Source organism: Delphinus delphis, chromosome X (genome assembly GCF_949987515.2).
Source record: "Delphinus delphis chromosome X, mDelDel1.2, whole genome shotgun sequence".
Taxonomy (NCBI): Eukaryota; Metazoa; Chordata; class Mammalia; order Artiodactyla; family Delphinidae; genus Delphinus; species Delphinus delphis.
This window is the reverse complement of record NC_082704.1, coordinates 22,585,088-22,604,010: the sequence shown is the minus strand read 5'-3', so window position 1 is coordinate 22,604,010 and position 18,923 is coordinate 22,585,088. Positions and strand designations below refer to the sequence as shown.

At 40.5% G+C, this 18,923-nt stretch overlaps 1 protein-coding gene across 8 annotated transcripts in view; it reads right to left on the bottom strand.

The window, feature by feature from the left end:
* The window catches only part of TENM1 (teneurin transmembrane protein 1), a 799,512-nt gene that overhangs the window by 129,150 nt on the left and 651,439 nt on the right, over window positions 1-18,923 (bottom strand). For all 8 annotated transcript variants that reach the window (XM_060002255.1, XM_060002258.1, XM_060002259.1 and 5 more), the window contains 2 exons: window positions 15,728-15,989; window positions 13,852-14,119 (listed from right to left, as the gene is read on the bottom strand). In XM_060002255.1, the coding sequence (XP_059858238.1) occupies window positions 13,852-14,119; window positions 15,728-15,989 (530 nt within the window). The remainder of the gene's footprint in view (window positions 1-13,851; window positions 14,120-15,727; window positions 15,990-18,923) is intronic.

Sequence of the window (18,923 nt, the reverse complement as noted above, 5' to 3'; positions counted from 1 at the left end):
GTAGAAGTGCAGGGAAAGTTGTTTTCTGATCTCTCTGGAGTGCAAAATGCACTTAGGAAGTTGGCTTTGGAGTACTGGGTCACTTATACAACAACTGACTACACATGAGACTAATAAAAATCGATTCGCCCATTTATATTTTCTCCCATGCTAACTGGCCTTTAGTTTGCCAAGAAGTCTGAGTTTGCTTAGAGTGCTACAAGCACTGTGAGTGTAAATTCCACTTTGTGCATGTCAGACTTTCGTTTCTAACCAATGGGACATCGCCGAACATTTGGCTCCAACCCTTATGAAGCACGGATGTCGTGCATTAAACTGGGAACCCCAGTACGGCGCTAAAATGGGAAGTGCAGAATGTGATAACTTGGGTGCCTCTGCTCTACTGAAATATGTAGAACTCAAGTATACCAAGTCCCAACCATTTTCTCAGTTGGTAAATCTGCTTACCTGTTGGAACCCCAGAGTTCTGATTCTTGAATTTAAAATGCTTTGTGTCCTCATAATGTTCTAAGCCTGAGAGTATTGGCTCATCACACTGCATAGCCCAAAGCTAGCTGCTTTTCCCCCTTTCTGGCAGCTTAAAATATCCCTAGCTGGTCGTGTGCTATTGCTTTCGAGTACCTGCCTCTACCTGACTCTTCAGATGCCCCTGGAGAACTCATTTCTTTCTTTGTCATCTGGTTATGAAAACTGGTAATGAAAATGTGTGCTTAAACAATGCCAGTGCAATAGGTCCTAAGAGGAAAAATTCAAGCAGACTAGTTTTGGATTTGGGCATTAGGTGAAGAGAAAAGACGGTAATTTTAGTCCAACTGATTTAGGTGTGCACGTGCATGTGTGTGTGCAAGCACATGCACAGATAAGCCAAAAAGTCCTTATGATTGTGAATATACAACTCGTTACCTTTGGGGGGTCATCTGTGGCCAATTTTAAACCACAGGCTGACTTCTCTTTGTCCCCCCTCCATCAAAGCTTTAAAAGGGACCAGGACCATCTTCACGCTTAGAAGGGCCCCATACTTGGTTTAATGTTCTCCTGTCACTGTCTTGAAATCCTTAGTACTTTTTTAACAAGAGGCTGGGTATTTTCATTTAACACTGGGCCCTGCAAATTATGTAGCTGGTCCTGATGGGGATGCCCTTCTACCCTGCCATAAGCTGGTGAAGACTCTTGGAATGCAAACTCATTTTAGTATTAGCCCTAACCAAGCACTATTAGCAAGGGGGATCAATAGGAAGCAGGAAAGACTAATCATACAGTGGAAATGATTTCTAAAGGGAAATTAGTTTGGGATCATCTGGTTCAATGCTGTTCTCTATTAAGATGGATAGAAACACAGAATTTCAGTGGTGAAGAGGATCTCAAAGGTAATCTAGTTCAGGTTACACGTGTGGCACAAATCATTGCTGTCTACAATCTCCTTGATATCTTATCATGTCCCCAGTGCTTTGCTAAAACAACTCTGGTATAGTGGAGATAACTGGTTTCAGACCTAGAGTCAGAAGAGACTTCAATTCTTGGGTCTGCCATTAACTAGCTGTGTGGTTGCAGGCATATTATTCTCCATCTCCGGGAGTCTGTTCTTCATTGTAACAAAGGAGGAGGGGAGAGGATGGACTAGAATTGGTGGTTCTTAGACCCTTTTGGGTCAGGGAACCTTTTGTTACGAATGTGATGAAAGTTATGGATCTTCCTCCTAGAAAAACGCATATGCACACAAAATTTTAAATATAATTCTAGGGGGTTCACGGATCTCCTGAAGTCTAAATAAAGATCTCAGATCAAAGTCTGCTGTACTAGATAATTCTTACAGTCCTCCTTTAGCATTTCACTCTATGATTCTAAAGTGCATTCTTTCAAGATTGCATTTGATCAGTTCAAGTTGGGGAATCAAACCCAAAAGCCAAAGAGAGCACTGTATCTCATGTTGGAAAAATCAGGGGGTGAGAAAGCACACTTAGGGCCCTGTTGGTGTGAAGAATAACACAGTTTCTGCTTCTCTTGCCAACACTTAAAAGTCTTGATTAATAAATAATCACAACGATAATGATTACAAGTTCCCTTAAAGCCACATCTCCTTCCCTGCTATTGTCAGGATCTGCCTCTTACACATTTGAAGCCTGATGTGCTCCCCTAGAATCTCTTCTCCGGAAGTTGATTGTGCAGTTTTGCAAGTAAGTAGTGTGCCCTGGTGACCTCCGATGGTGGTTTGGAGCCTGCTTTTTCCCTCTCAGGAGCAAAGATCCTCCCAACACTGTGGCAGGAAATGCTTATATAAAGTATCCTCAGTGCAATGGTAATGAGACATCCTCTTCACCTCCTCATGTCTGAATTGCTCTCTAGCCCACAACAAAAAAGTGCACTGGCTGCAAACCCCACAATTATATTATTTTTTCCCCTAGTCATAGCAAATAGCAACAAGGCGGCCACTTAATAAGTTCCCTCTAATTTTTATTAGATTTACTTTCTCTTGAGAAAACTCTATGAGCTAATCATGTTATGATTTATACTTAAGACTTGTCCAAAATTCCAACTGACTTTAATGAGAATGGCTGTGTGTGGCTCCTTGCTCAGAGTAACAAGGCAAGGTTTCTTTCTGACAGCAGCCGCTTTAACAGAATCCTGGAACTTGCAGTTGGTGTACGAGAAGGCAGACGTTTCACCCCGCGGAGTTGAGCTGCTCTCCAAATGCACAAGGAACTGGCAAATACAGTAGCAACCAATCCTAGACTTCCTCTCATGGAAGCAGACTGTAACGCACTGAATGCCTACTCTTTTTCATATAATTAAATATGGGGGAAAAAAGGGCTACTCAGGGGTTGGCACTGAAAAGGCTGAGCACCGACATTACACTCTGCCTGGTACTGTGACAGCTGAGTCTCAGTTAACTAAGCAGAGTGGACCCACTACCACTTCCCAGGTGGCCTGGTGCCTATCACATCTGATCATCAACACAGCATGGTGTAGGCAAAGGATTCAGCCTCCAGCATTCTGGAGTGGGGCCTGGGAAGAACAGTGTAATAGGAAGAAAAGAATAATTATTCATCAACATTTCAGAGGCGCTATGGAGGACAGACCAGGCTGGCAGTGAGTGGAGACAGGTGGGGAAGGAGGGGGTCCCGGGCTATACTTCCTAGGGGCTGGTGTAGTGGTCCCATGCTGGTGTGTACATATTGGGAAGGCAGTTGAGAAAGAGCCGTTAATATGGCAGAATACTTTCTCAGAACCATGTGACTGCCTCTCTTGTGACACCCTTAATTCCGTCTGGATTTCTGTCTTCCCATATTCTCTCCCTCACCTTGACACAGAGATATTAATGGGATGTTCCTTAACCAAGAGTCACTGATTGTCAAGATAGCCTTGCTACTTTTGTAGAGGATGCCGTCCTCTGGTCACAGGATTTGCACCTGACTTCACTGTTAGTCATCTTGCAACAACACTGGCTTATAAAGAAGACTTTATTCTACTGGCTTATAAAGAAAGACTGCAGCTTGCTCCCCTAAAGCCATTTGACATTAGAAAAATAGTAACTGAATTACACTCTACTTATCAGAGCAGCAGCATTAGTGTGATGCAGGGACTGCAAGAAGGTGGAGGGCCACAGCGCTCCTGACACCCGACTTAGTGACTGTGACATTCACCTATAAAGGTTGCGATAGGAGACTGACATTATGTAGCCAAGGTAAAGATGCTATGCAATGAAGCTGATGTGCAAAATATGACAAGATTAAGCAGATGATTTTCAACAGCTTCAGGCTAAGGCTTCAGAATTCATAATGGCTGCATTTATGAAGGCAATATATAATTAAAAGTAGTCTGATAGTCAGTGTGAGAAATTTATGTTACCTTCATGAACTCAAGGAACATCTAAAAATAATTTCATCACATTTAAAAGGTAAGTAACAACAAGATCGAAACGTTCTTATTGAAAAGAAATCATTAAATAGAACAAGAAATATTTCCCATTCTTTTAAAATAGTAGATTAATATAAAACAACAACAATAAAAGACGAGAGGCCTAACAAACCAAATGAAGGCCACGGCCACAATAGACAAAAACTACAGATAAAATGCTATCTACTGAGAACGGGTACCTGCTCCCAGAATGACTTCTACTTTCTCCTATTCTCTAGTGATTTCTCATAGGATAGGATAACCCCAGAGACTCCTCAATTTGACACAGTGCCCAGTGGCCTGAAATGCTTTGTTTATCTATTATTCCTGGCTTACTAAGAGTGTCAGAATCAGGTGATGAATTTTTACCAAGTGCCTTTTCAGTACTTATGGAGATATTCACATAGTTTTCTCCTTTAATCTATTGAGGTGGAAAATTCTAGCAATACATTCCCTAACGCTGAACCATCTTTGAGGTCCTAAAATACACTCTACGGTACTTAGTTATGATGTATTATCTTTTTAATGAGTCACTGGATTTGATTTGGTAATATTTTACTTAGGATCTGCACCTAACCAGTTTACAAAAATAACCCTACCAGTTTAAACATCATAGTTCTAAAAGCGACACAGTAGTTGAATGAAGAGAAAATACAGGTAGAAAAGGTAAAAAGCATCCAGGAGTGAGGTAGCCACACAGAGTTTCGGCCAAGAGGTCCTGTACACTGACAACTTATCTTATGAATTTTTTTTTCGGGCTGCTTTGTCCGAGCCTAGCTGCATAAAAGCGAACCCAGAACCCAGATGACCTGTGTACCACAGAAGGCAGGGTGAACAAATTCACGATATTTAATGAGTACCTCCTGTTGTCAGGCACTGGGAATGTGAGAATGAACAAGATAGCACTCCCGCCAGCGGAGCTCACGTTGCTCACATTCTAGTGAGAGGGACAAATATGAAACAAGACAACACGTACACACACAAATCATGATAACTGCTATGGTGGGAAAGTGCAGGGTATCATGAGACAGCGTAACAAGGGAATTTAAGTTGGAATGGGAAGACAAGAGAAAGCCTCTTCATGTAGAAGGGGTTTACCTCATGAAGAACAGGGAAGAACATTCTAGGCAGAGAGCATGGCATGTGGGCAAGGCTTTGAGGTTTCATATCTTTGGGAGATTGAAAGAAGGTCAGGGTAGCTAGACAGTCAATGTCTGGGGAGTGCATCAAAAACAAATGAAGGGGCTTCCCTGGTGGCGCAGTGGTTGAGAGTCCGCCTGCCGATGCAGGGGATGCGGGTTCGTGCCCCGGTCCGGGAAGATCCCACATGCCGCGGAGCGGCTGGGCCCGTGAGCCATGGCCTCTGAGCCTGCGTCCGGAGCCTGTGCTCCGCAATGGGAGAGGCCACAACAGTGAGAGGCCCATGTACCGGAAAAACAAAAAAAAAAAACAAAAAAACAAAAAGAAAAACAAATGAAGAACAATCCCTTCCCCTTCCCCGCTCCCCCGCCCCTCACCCAGTACAAAAGAAAACAAAAGGTTACTATCTTCTAGCAGTATTTAGGCATTTTTCTTTGGGAGGGGGTTTAGGAGATGGATTCACCTTGAAAATGGACTAGTTATCCTTTGAAACAATGTGATTGATTAACGGGGATGCAATACTGTAATGGAAAGAAAGGTGCTGGTTATTTAATGACTCAGCAAACCTTCGCTGAGCAGTTCTACGTGCCAGACAGGTGATTTGCTAAGCACTGCAGACGCAGTGGATATTACACAGGGCAGGATAATTCGTCATGTCAGAGAGGCCATACCCTGAAGGGTTACCTGCCTTTTGGAACTTTCATCCATGGCCTCCTTAAAATAATATCACCTTACATTTGCATAACACCTACCATTTTTGTGTATATTACCTAATTTGAAGACTCATGCAAGCTCATGAGGAAGATATATTTACTCCCATTTGATAGATGAGATAATAGACTCAGAGAGGTGAAGTGACTAGTCCAAGGTCATCTGACTAGTAGTAAATGGCAGAACCAGAGCTCAAACCCAGTCACTTCTTAGCAAGTGCCTTTTACTTCTATGCTAGATCACAGCTATTAAGGGAAAGACCCATGATTCAGAAGTGCTTTAAATAAATAACCTTTCATTTGCTCTGAGTTTAAGGTATAAGGATTGGAAGCTAGGGATAACCTTGAAGCAGAAGCACCATGTATCCTGGTTGGCCCAAAACAGTATCCAGTTATGCTATTGTTAACAGCATCCTCTTTCACTCTCAAGAGTATATTGGTTTGAATGACAAATTATATATATCGTCACCTAATCTTGAAGAGATATCACCATAATGCCCTCAGATGGGTTGGTAGCAGGGACTGGGAGGCAAGAACAGTCATAAATGCTGACTTGGAAAATAAACCATATGGTTTGGTAAATCATTTAATTTTTCTGTCTCTTGACTATATTACCTTGCCAATGGCTTTCAAATTCTTATGCCTGAAAGTCATTTAATTGTGACCCAACACACATGTAAAGATACACACACACACACACACACACACACACACACACATATAAGTGAAAGGAAGTTTTCCCAAACCATACTCTCCTCATAGTTTTACATTCTGATCTATTCTATTCTATTCTATTCTATTCTATTCTATTCACTTATGTTCTATTCCATTCCATTCCATTTTATTCCATTAAAAAATATTGATTGACTCACCAAATGGATTTCACAGTCTAATACTGGGTGTGACCAGCAGTTTGAAATGGGCACAGACCACTTGCTTACCAGAGTGTCAATCAAGGGTCATTTAAAAACCCTGGTAAGCTCTAGGTACTCTTCGGAGGGCCAATCTCACATTTTATCAGAAATATTAAAATGGATACAACCCACAACCCATATCCAACATTGAACACATTTCACGTGTAAGTGTGAAAATTGAGTTGGAGTTGACAAGCTGACATAATGCTCCATTTTGCAGACATTTATTTAAACAATTTATTAATGTTGATTCCTGGTTTTCTTTGCACATTTTGGTGCCAATAAATTTATTTTTCAGGTTGTGAAGATTTTTGTAGGTCCTTGAAAAACTCATATCCTTGGTGCTGTGCCTATAAAGCTGAATGGATAAAACAGCCCTGCTCTCAGTTAATGATTACGAATTCATGAGTGGAGAGAAATGATGAAAGATTATTATCTCTGCTAGCTTCTTTGACAGAAAGCCACTGGGGCGTTGAATTGGGTACTCAGTAAAGTGGGTTGGTCCCTTTAGTGAAGACAGGCAGCAGTAAAAAGGCATGCAGAGCTCAGGACTGGGAGACCTGAGTTTGAATCCCTGCTCTGGAACGGTCTTTCGGCAAGTCACTTGTTGTTTCTGAACCTCAGTTTCCCGCTCTGTAACATGAAGATCATATTCATTGTGCCATACCTATCAGGCAGGAATGTTATAAGGATTAAAATGAGAAAATGTATGTGAAAGAACTTTGTAAATTGCGAAGCACTACCCATTTATTATCGAAATATTCAGTGGATGCTATTTTTGTGGCTGCCCAGCCTGCTTAGGTTTTACTGAAGGGAAATTTATGAGCACTAAAGCATCATTCTTGGGGATGTTTTGTGTGCACAAAGCAAACTTAGCTTAGCACCTATTACCATTAATGTTCCCCTGTTTCTCTCTAACACAATTTAGACAGACTCCGTTGCGTCGTGAACCTTTAGGAAGTCTAGTTCTCCCTGAAACACCACTCCTTCTTGCCAAACTACTGTACTAAATAATTATGCAGTTGTTGTTGCCAATAACCTTGAAGAAAAATAGAATTGTTTATAGCAGTGCTACTAAAGGCGGATGGCTGATTTCCTGCACTTCCAGGACTCCAAACCACTGCAGTTTAATTTAATTAAAATGAAGACCAGGCAGAATGCATTATTATATATTGATAAGGTATGCGGACACAGGCGGACATAGGGAATTATTTTGACAAAATTCATATAATGGATGCAGATCAGAGCCCCTGAACAAGCCAGTTTGTCAAATTAAATAAGCCGTCTCTAGAATTTTAACAGCACTGTGAACTTAAAAATGATTTTTTTTTACACTGTTTTGCAAGCAGCAGAGTTGGGAAAGAAACTAAATAATATACAGTGATTTCCAGACATCACACCTTATTTAGAGCCAGAGAATAAAGCACTAAGGGCAAATTAGTTCAAATGCTCACATGGAGTTTTTAGCAGGGGAGTCTTGTCTGTGTATCAGACACCAAAATCTTTAAGCCGGATGAACTAGTGATTGTGGTTTTTGTATTGCAACCCCGAGGGAGATTTTACTCTTCTTCCACTTGATCAATATTGTACTTGGATTAATCAATCTTATCAGCTGCCATTGATACTTCTCCAAGGAATTAGTTCACACAACCTCTGTTGGTAATTTATTCACTCTGGTATTATCCCTCTAGTTGCAAAATCTGTGTCACTGTAAAAACTGGTGGGATACCCTAGGATCTCAAGTACTCCTTTTCTCATTTTGCCTGTCTCTCAACAATCTGTTCTTCTTTTGTGACACTCTAGGCCTTAGAGATCACACCAATCTCCCACAGCTGAGCCATGGGGGAAACAAGAGTCCCACATTTCACACTAAGTGGGCATTTCAACTTAGATATTCACCATCATTTCCAATTCAGCTTGTTTAAATCTGATCTCTTTCTCTATCACCCAGAAACAGGTGGGAGAGGTTCATATTTAACTGGCATGGGAAGGAAGAAGAGTGGGAGACCTTTCAAGCCATAGTTTTAATCAAAATCCTAGCTATAACTGGGACTGTAAGGATAGTGGTCAAGGTTTGTTTCCTATTGCTGTTGTAACAAATTATGACGAATTTAAAGGCTTCAAGCAAGACAGATTTATCATCTTATAGATAAGGGGGTCAGAAGTCTGAAAAGGGTCTCACTGAGCTAAAATCAAGGGGTCAGTGGGCTGAGTTCCTTCTGGAGGCTCCAAGGCTCCATTTCCTTGCCGTTTCCAGCTTCTAGAGGCCACCCACATTCCTTGGTCCTTGGCTCCCTTCTTTTATCCTCAAAGCCAGCAAAACTGCATCTTGCTGTGCCTTTCTTCTATAGTTATATTATCCTCTAACTCTGACCTACCCTCTGCCTCCCTCTTCCACTTTTAAGGACCCTTGTGATGACAGTGGGCCCACCCGGACAATCCAGGATAATCATTCCATCTCAAGGTCAGCTGATTGGCATCCCTAACCCCATTTGTAACCTTAATTATCTTTTGCCATGTAACATAATATATTTCCAATTTTGGGAGGTGGTGGCTATTATTTTTCCTACCAAAAGCCTATACTAGGATTTCTGAATTTGAAGCAAACCTGAGAAGTGTCATATATAGCACCATTGTTAATATCTGGTGCAAAATTTAGTCTGTTTCTTCTAACATCAGTTAAGTGATTAAAAAATATGGCTAGGAGTACAACTAAATGTTTGCTTCTTTGTTTAGATTCAATCGTATCTATTAAGGTGTGAATTCAATGGTAACATACTTGATCTCTTTGTGTCCATCCATTTATCACCTGAACTATTTATTGTCTGTTATGTTCTTAAGGCACTCACAATCCATCTTCAGAGAAGTAGATTGTCCATCTTCATTCTACCACACATCCTAATGCTTTACCACTGTCAAGAAAATTCCCTTAGTCTCCGCGGAGATGGAAATGGAGACTAGGTAGTAAATAAAATCCCTTTAACCATGATTAAGTTATCAGGAACACTTCCTACAAGGTAAATAATCCATATTCCATCTTAGGTACCACACCTGAAATTATTTTGGCTGTTTTCCTTGGGATCCTTGCCAATTTCCTTTCTCTACTCTAAAAAAAAATGTCCCTTAAGTATACATAAAACACCACGAGGAACATTTTTTCCCTCTCCCTTGGACACTTCTGAGTGGGTCAGTTGTCTCTTGCTTTTATTACTGTTACTAGCCTTAAAAGGGAACCAACAATATATGTTTCAGCATTTTAATTAAGGCCATGTTTATAGTCAGAATGCTGGAGCAAGTTTTGACCAGGAACTTAACTGTAGAAATAGGAAGTAAAACAATATCCATAGGCAAAAAATACGGATGAAGCCTTCATCACTGGCGTGTATACTAGAACATCTTTGTTTTTCTTTGTGTTTTAGTTGTTTATTCAATCATCCATGGAAATATCAGAAACTAAGTCATTAAGAGTGCTTAACTACAACAAGGAGGAAAATTCTAGAATCTTCAGCACTGGGAGTATTTAAAAGGAAGATGTATAACACATTTTTATGCATAAAGTGAGGTTGATAAAATAGTGCAGTCACTGTGGAAAAGAGTTTGGCCACTCTTCAACATGTCAAACAACTACCATATGACCTACAGTTCTACTCCTAGGTATATCCCCCAAAGAATTGAAAACAGGTATTCAAACAAATACTTGTATGCAAATGTTAATAGAAGCATTATTCACAACAGCCAAAAAGTGGAAACAACCCATAAGTCCACCAGTTGATGAATGGATAAATGAAACGTGGTATATCTGTGCAACGGAATATTATTCAGTCATAAAAAGGAATGAAGGACTGACACCTGCTATGACATGGATGAACTTTGGAAACATTATGTTAACTGAAAGAAGTCAGATACAAAAGACCACATATTATATGATTGCATTTGTTTGAAATATCCAGAAAAGGTAAATCCACAGAGACTGAGGTGGTTGCCAGGGCCTGGAGGGGAGGGAGGAGTGACTAGTGACTGCTAGTGTCTATAGGGCTACTTTGTGGGGTGATGAAAGTGTTCTGGAATTAGATGTTGGTGATGGTTGTACAACATTGTGATAATACTAAAACCCACTGAATGGTACATTTTAAATGGGTGAACTTTATGGTATGTGAATTATATCTCAATAAAGCTTTTCCTTTTTTAAAAAAGTCAGGCTGAGTTGCATTTATGTGAACCCTAGCAAGAAATGACTGCTAGACACTGTCTTGGTCAGCTCTTCATCAGAGTACTGGGTAAGTTGCTAAGTGTCACAACTTAAGAAAAAAGTAAAAAAATAAAAACAAAAAACCCCCCAAATCTCACAACTTGGCAAGGGTTCTGAGCAAAGCCATAAAGAATTGGAAAACAAAGCCCTATGGAGAAAAGTTAGAGGGATTTTAGATTATTCTAGTGAAGCAAAGGCTTTAGGATAATATCCTGGAGAGGGGAATATGAGGCTTTGAGGAGGCATCAGCCAGGCTGTGATATTTGACTCCCAGCAGGAGTCAGATATCACACTCAGAAGTGTTCACAGTAAAGAGCAGTATGAAGGGACTATTTAAAGAAGCATGAGCAGGGTGAAGGGAATCAACAAGGGTCGTGACCCACCCAGGGACTGGCAACATTGGGAAGCTGTCTGGGCTTGCAGAGAGGGGTAAGGGGAGGGAGTGATACAGGAGACCAGAGAGAGCCTGGGGATTTGGAGGAGGGGCTACTCAACAGGAGCTCCCATCTTCCAGTGTAGTCACTGCCAGAACTGCAGTGAAGCAGGGAGAGGGATAAATACCCTGACCTCTCTCTCCTTCCACCCTGCTGTCTCCTGATGGTGCCATCCATTGACCAAATCAAGAGGGAAGCCAGAGAGCAAAGGAGTCCAGGCAATGTGGTCCACAGAAGCCAGTCTTTCAAAGCACAGAGACGGTCACAGAAGAGACTGTGTGTGCGTGTGCGTGTGTGTGTGTGTCTGCGTGTGTGTGTGTGTGTGTGTGTGTGTGTGTGTCTGGGAGGGCAAATGGAGAATAATTAACACAGTACCTACCTGTTAAGCCCACAGCTCCCTTATTAGAGAAGCTGAGGCAACAAACACCTGCAGAGGCGCCATGCTTTATACCTTGTGATTCCAATATGCTGACCATACCAGCAACCAGCACTCACTCACCTCATTTAATCCTCATAGCATAATAATAATAGCAGGTGTGGTACCATAGCATAATAATAATCCTCATAGCATAATAATAATAATCCTCATAGCATAATAATCCTCATAGCATTTAATCCTCATAGCATAACCTGTAACATTCTCTTTATGATAGATGGAAAAACTGTGGCATTTGGAGATTAAGTAATTAGATGGAAAAACTGTGGCATTTGGAGATTAAGTAATTTACCCAGTGTTGCATAGCTGCTAGTAAGTAGAGAAGGGATGATGTGAACTCAGGGAGGGAGTCTGGCTCCAGAGTTATTCTCTTCATCACTACACTCACTGGACTAGGGATTGGGCAGGACTCCACAGGCTGGCCAGTGACCTCATTGATAGTTAGCCTAACGGTAGAGCTCTGCCTTCGGATGTTCTCTACTGCATGGTGATTGGCTGACAAAACCCAATATTGTAAGAGAGATCTGAATGCAAAATACAGAGCAAGACACCAGATCATGGAGTTGGTAAGAGCTGAGAGAAAAAGGGGTAGTTAGTACCACAGGAGAAGTAATGAGCTCCACCATCACTATGGCTGGGTCACCATGGTGGGAAGCAGTGGACTCTTGCTGCAGAGGGGACAACTAGAGCTGTTGCTCAGCTGATAGAGCAGATGCTGATCTTCTAGGACTACAGTGTATCCCAAGCCAGGCTGCAATTTGATGAGGCCCACCTTTGAGGCTGCTGATGCCTTTTCTTGTTCTTTCCTTACTTTCCCCTGTGTCGTTACAATAATTCCTCACTAACTGAGGCAATCTGAACCACTCCATGGTCCTTGCATTCTAATAAAGCCCAACAGAGATGAGTTGATTATTTAAATATATGAGGGTCTCTTGGGCAAAGAAGAGTCACCAGTCTTTTTTTTTTTTCCCCCTCCCTATGCTTCCCTCTGGAAAGAAAGAGAGGAAATCGACACACTGTAGTCTAAGAAATATAGGTCAGTTATATGCGAATTATACCATGATAGACACTTCCAAGGGAGAATATGAAAAGATCTCCTCTGGAGAACTTTAAAAATAGTCTTCTCATCTGTCCAAGGGTGGTTTCCATGAGCTACTGCCTGAAGGCACAAGAGTCAATGGCTCCCAACCGTGGTTCCGAAGACCTGTCAGGTCTCTTAGGAAGTTTTCACTGTCTTCTACAGACTGAGAGAAATAAAGACATTGGTGTCTCTCTGCCTATCTGTCTGTCTGTCTGAGCATCAGTATTAGATTGCTTACTACCATTTCTTAAGACAGACTATTCCTTTTTTTGATGCTACGGTATTCCTCCTTGATGAAATTATGGTACTGGTAGGCAATAGTAGATTGTAGGGGCTTTTTTTTTTTCCTTTAAAAAATATTCTTACTTGGCAAAATAAAAAGTTGGCAAATCTGTCTCAGTCTCATTTTAAAAAAATGCCGTTTGTCTAAAGGAATTAAATATCTGAAGATCACAGACCCCCAAGGACCTCTTAAGGTCCCCGCTATTTGTAAGATTCTAGGTTTTAAAGTCAAAAGGACTAGGAAGGCAGGATGACTTTTTATTTAACCTACCACAGTAACAAGTTAATGGAGTCTAACTATCCTAGACATAAAAAATAGTACGTGGAGATGCCTGTAAGTTAAAATTTTGTATTTTCTAAGTGGAAATGACAGTCTAAATGTCAAATATGAAAGCATGACCTGAAGAACGCCACACCAAAGGTCACAGTTAGAAGTCAACACTCAGCTCTGGAGACAGTTACAAGTCAGATATTGTGTGATTCCACTGGTATGCAGCCATCATGAAAGAGGAACTAAAATCGTTTTGAAGCAAAAATGTGTCAAAAGGGAACTCTAAACAGGCCCAAAGGGAGTGTTTAAATGAAAAAGTGCCTTAGATCCCTCAAATAGAAGAAAACCCATAATTATTCCAAATACAAATTAATATGCAGCTAGTACTTTCTGTTTTGTGAACACAACACTGCTATTTACACAGAATTATTTCAACATACCCAAAGCCTCTGCCAGGCCCCAAACCTTCTGTCCATAGATGTCGGTCTTGTTCCAAGCAAATGTGTAGACAAGATTAATTGCAGCGGGAAACCACTTCTGTGTGAGTCGCCCTTCCACAGCTACTGTGAGGTGTACTTTTATCATCCCCACGGGAATGGTTGAATGTGTTAAAAGGATCCGAAGCAGGGTTTTATACCCGGGGGTGCGGCTGCTTAGGTAACTCAGCCTCACAAAGCTGGAAGGAATGGGGATCTCCTCCTGTACAACCTGAAAGAAAAAAAGTCACATTGGCTCTTATCAGCGGTCACAGGTAGGCAAGGATACTGCATGCTTTTGTCTTAGAAACATGCCAGAGGAGAGAGCTTAAAGGGATTATGGATGTCAAGGCATTTGGTCTAGAATCTTTGTGAGGCTACATGACCATAGGTTTCGAATTTTGCACCAAATCTGCATGCGGACAAGACGTCTAGCCTATCCTGAGGATTGCTCTCCTTTTTTTCCTGCCAGGAGAGACTGTGAAAATAACAATTTTGGTTTTTCAACCATGTTCCAAAAATTGCTTTGTAGGAGTTGGAGAAGATCACACTGCTGAATGTCAAGGATTTCAGTGCTATGGGTTCCATCAAAGGTTTTTTCTCATATATTCAGACACAAAAGCTTGTTCAATGTGTTAAGTTATATATCACAAACCACTGTTGTAGCTCTTATTCAGGTTAGGCTCTCTAAGAGGAAGGACTCTGGAAGCAGGCCCAGCAAGTGATATTTTATGACAGGTGTCTCTAGAACTAATCTTTCCTGATGCCATCAAACTTGCCTTCTTTGGAGCTTTGCAATGACCCCGAGGGCCAACTTTTTAATCAAATTTTGCTTGCATATTTCTCTGTGTTTGGATGTATCAATAGTTAGCAACAAGTTTTTCCAAGCTGGCACCTGTGACTGAGAAGCAAATAACTCCCATTAACTCCTCTGCAAATCTTTTACAAATGTTGGTCCCAGAGTGAAAATAACTCTTGGCTTCCTTAATTAATTACTATTACTTATTTGTTTATTAGCATGGATGGAGTTAACCAAAGGGGTCACTAAAATTACATCTTGTATTCTTTGTCTTTATTCCCGTCTTGACCCTAGGTTCTTCATGACCACCTAGAGGGGTGGGATAGGGAGGGTGGGAGGGAGGGAGACGCAAGAGGGAAGAGATATGGGGACATATGTATATGTACAGCTGATTCACTTTGTTATAAAGCAGAAACTAACACACCATTGTAAAGCAATTATACTCCAATAAAGACGTTAAAAAAAAAAAGAAAAATGCTCAGGAATCCTAATATATGAAGTTTCAAAAATGTCTTCCTCTGACTATAAAGCTTGAACACTTAGAAAGCAGTTTTAGAGAAAATGCATAGGCTTGACAACTACCTTTACTAAACACAGCTAAACAAGAGGAGTTGTCATGACTTCTAAGAACAATGACAGCGGATGCAATTTAGACAGTGGGAGAAAACTAGATTTCTTAAGGAGCTTTAATTTCAGAACCACAAATGGTCCCACCTCATTGATTATACTGTTATCACTATTGAGCCAGCAAGCTCTGTTCTTTTGAACACAGTGTTCATCAGGTCAAGGTTTGGGGTCTAATCCTCATGACAGCTAGTTCATCTTGCTTTGTTCCATGGCCAGAGATAGCACCTTATAACCCCGGCCAACCACCTTGCAAATGTGTGCCAGAGAGATTACATTTGAAGGCTTCTCTTGGAAAATGAAGGGCAGCACATTTTAGGGCTGGCAGGAGTACCAGGAAAAGGAATCTAGCCATTATACACTGTTGAGCACGCCATGGATACTATGATTTTATACTTTCAAGGTCAATGTACCCACCTGCAGCTCAGGAACAATAGTTCCCCTCTCTGGACAGGACCCTCCAAATGATGTGAGTGGTGAAGGAAGCACAATAGGGTTTGGGCTGATAAAGTTGGAGATATCGCAGGATGGTGGGTCTGATACAACTCTCTGCATGGTCACTTTCTCCACCACAATAAACTGATTCCAAGGCAACCAGAGCGTCCTCTTCTCAGGTAGAAAAGGTGACCGATCAAAGATTAAGACGACAGAGATACCACCGACAGCTACGAGGTCAAAGCTGAGAAGGAAAAACAGAAGATAGTTTCAACCAAATGAACAACTAAAATAAAATTAAAGTTTAAAAAACAGGTAATTTCAGTGCTCTTTCCTTCTTTTGGGATGCAACTATATCCACTTGTATTCTCTATTTTATTCCTTCTATTCCATCTAACTAAATATTCATTTCATGGAGTGTTCTTTTCACTATCCAGTAGACTTGGTGAGAAAAAATTCCACATCACCAGTTGATATTCACCTAGGATTTATATATCAATTTTAATGCTTTCTTAAACAAAATCACTGCATGTATTTCTGCAAAGCCAAATCTGACATCACTGCTCCTCCCTGTGCTAGAGAGAACTGAAAGATGGCCATTGAACATTAAGCAACATCTGTAATATGCTGCATTATTCATCTTAAAAAAATTCCTATAATGTAACTCAATAAAAGTAAGGAGCCAAAAGGTTAAATACCTTGTTCACAGTCACAAACATAGTGTCAGAAACCTGATGGTGACTTTGAGATGGCATTTGGAGAGAGATACCAGCTGAGGAAATTTGTTCAGTGAAATTTTCTTGAACAATACCATGCTTGAACCCTCCATATCTGGCTGCCCCCTTTGGCGCCTGATTCTACTTGAACTCTAGATTTAGGATTTCTGGTTCGCTCTAGAATGCCTCTTCGTTTCCTGTTGTAAGGAAGTCTGCAATGGACCCTGTCCATCTCCACTGACAACTCCTTCCATATCTCTGACTAAACAAGACTACCTCTTCTGTAAGTCCATCTCTTGGTGTGGTCTCTGAAATGACTCTTCAGCTGGAGCATAATAGACTCAGATTTCAGTTCATTCTGCACTAGATGGCTCTACCTTCCTGCTCTTTTAAGTACAATGATGTCTTTGAGATAATGTACTTGAAAGCATTCAAAAAGCATAAAATACTATGTATACAAGATAATGATAAATTATCATTATATCTTAAAAATGGATAAAGGGCAATGGATACTCCTTAATATTCAAAGCAACTTAAATCCACAGGAGAGAGATGTAAGCAATTCTGTGTTTAAAAAAAAAAAAAAGAACTTTCTTAACACACTTTTCAATGGTAAAATGCTCTGATAGTGAATCAGACTTAATTATGGCTATCTCACCACTCCCTTCATATGACATTTATTATATTTATTATAGTATTACCAATTGTGTCCTGTTGCAGAAATCTTTCATGTAAAGATAAGTGGACAGTAACTAAAGGATAGCTAATACTGTATTTTTTATTGTTGCTTTTTCAGTCAAGTAGCTGTAATATTAAGGCAGTTTCCAAAAAGAGGATTTGAAGAACTGTATTAGCTTTAGAAAATAATTCAGGTTTGAAGTAAAAAAAGAAAACCCCAAACAGCTTATGGTTTAAGACAGAGAGGCTGAATTCATGATAATACAGGAGGAATTTAAGGCAAGTGTAGTCGGGGAAAATCCTACATTGCTTGTCAAGAGACCTTTTCTGTGGTTCACATTCTACACTGATTCAGCTGTGTCCTTGGGCAAGTTTATTTGCCTCACCCAAACCTCAGCTCTTGAGTCCTTAAAACTGAACTGCTTATTTATTTGAAAACAAAAACAAATGCAAACACGAAAACAAAATAAACTACCCAAACAAGAACATATGTACCTGGGAATTATTCTCTACTTCTAGAAAGATTAAGCAGACAGGCCAGGCTTCTTGTTTTGTAGAAAGAATGTGATTTTGGCTTCATACACACCTGGGTTCAAATCTCAAAATTCAAGCTTTGTCATGTTAACTTTGTGTCTTTGGGCTAATTATTTAACTTCAGTTTCCTCATTAGGAAAATGGGGCTAACATGGTCTATCACTCAGCTACTGCCATAAGCGAGTAAATAAGATAAAGACTTAAGAACCAAGCATATAGTAGGGACTCAACAAATGTTAACTTTCTTGTCAAATCAGATCCATTGCCCTATTAAATTTACAGATGTCTTCTCTTGTAGTTCAGATGAACTCTAGGCCAGTTTTTGATTATCTCCATAAGCAGATACTGAGTTTTAAGTTCTCCTGGGAACTCCCCCTAAGCATCCTGTGTTGGGTTAGTTTTATGTGTCAACTTTGTTGGGCTACAGTACCCAGTTATTTAATCAAACACTAATTTAGGTGTTGCTGGGGAGGTATTTTGTAGATGTGGTTAATATCTACAGTTAGCTGAGTTTAAGTAAAGGGGATTACCCTTGATAATGTGGGAGGGCCTCATTCAATTAGTTGAAAGAGCAAAACTGAAGTTTTTCAGAGGAAGAGGACTTCTGCCTCAAGACTGCAGACGTAGCATCTACTCGTTGCCGAGAGATTCCAGTCTGCTAGCTTACCCTGCAGTTTTTGGAGTTGCCAATCCCCACAATCACATAAGCAATTCCTTGAAATCTCTTTCTTTCTCCCTCTCTATATACAGTTAACCCTTGAACAACGTGGGGGTTAGGGTTTCCCCGCAAGCACAGTTGAAAATTTGCTTATAACTTTACAGTTGGCCCTCCATATCCACAGTTCCACATCCACGGATTCAACAGACTGCGAATCATGTAGTACTGTAATACATGTTTATTGAAAAAAATCCACACGTGGACCCATGCAGTTCAAATCCATGTTGTTCAAGGGCCAACTGTATATATATTATACATATATATAATATACATTATGTATATTATAATACATATTATAATACACATGTATATGTATAATATATACACACATGTATATACACACATATGCATGCATATGTACATGCATATATGCATGCACACACACACACACACACACACACACACACACACACACACACACACACACAGAGGTTCTGTTTCTCTGCAGAACCCTGACTGATTTCTCCTCTTCCCACCTAGCTATTATATATAGAAAACACTGTCTGGGTGGCTCATTAATTGCCATGGTGGT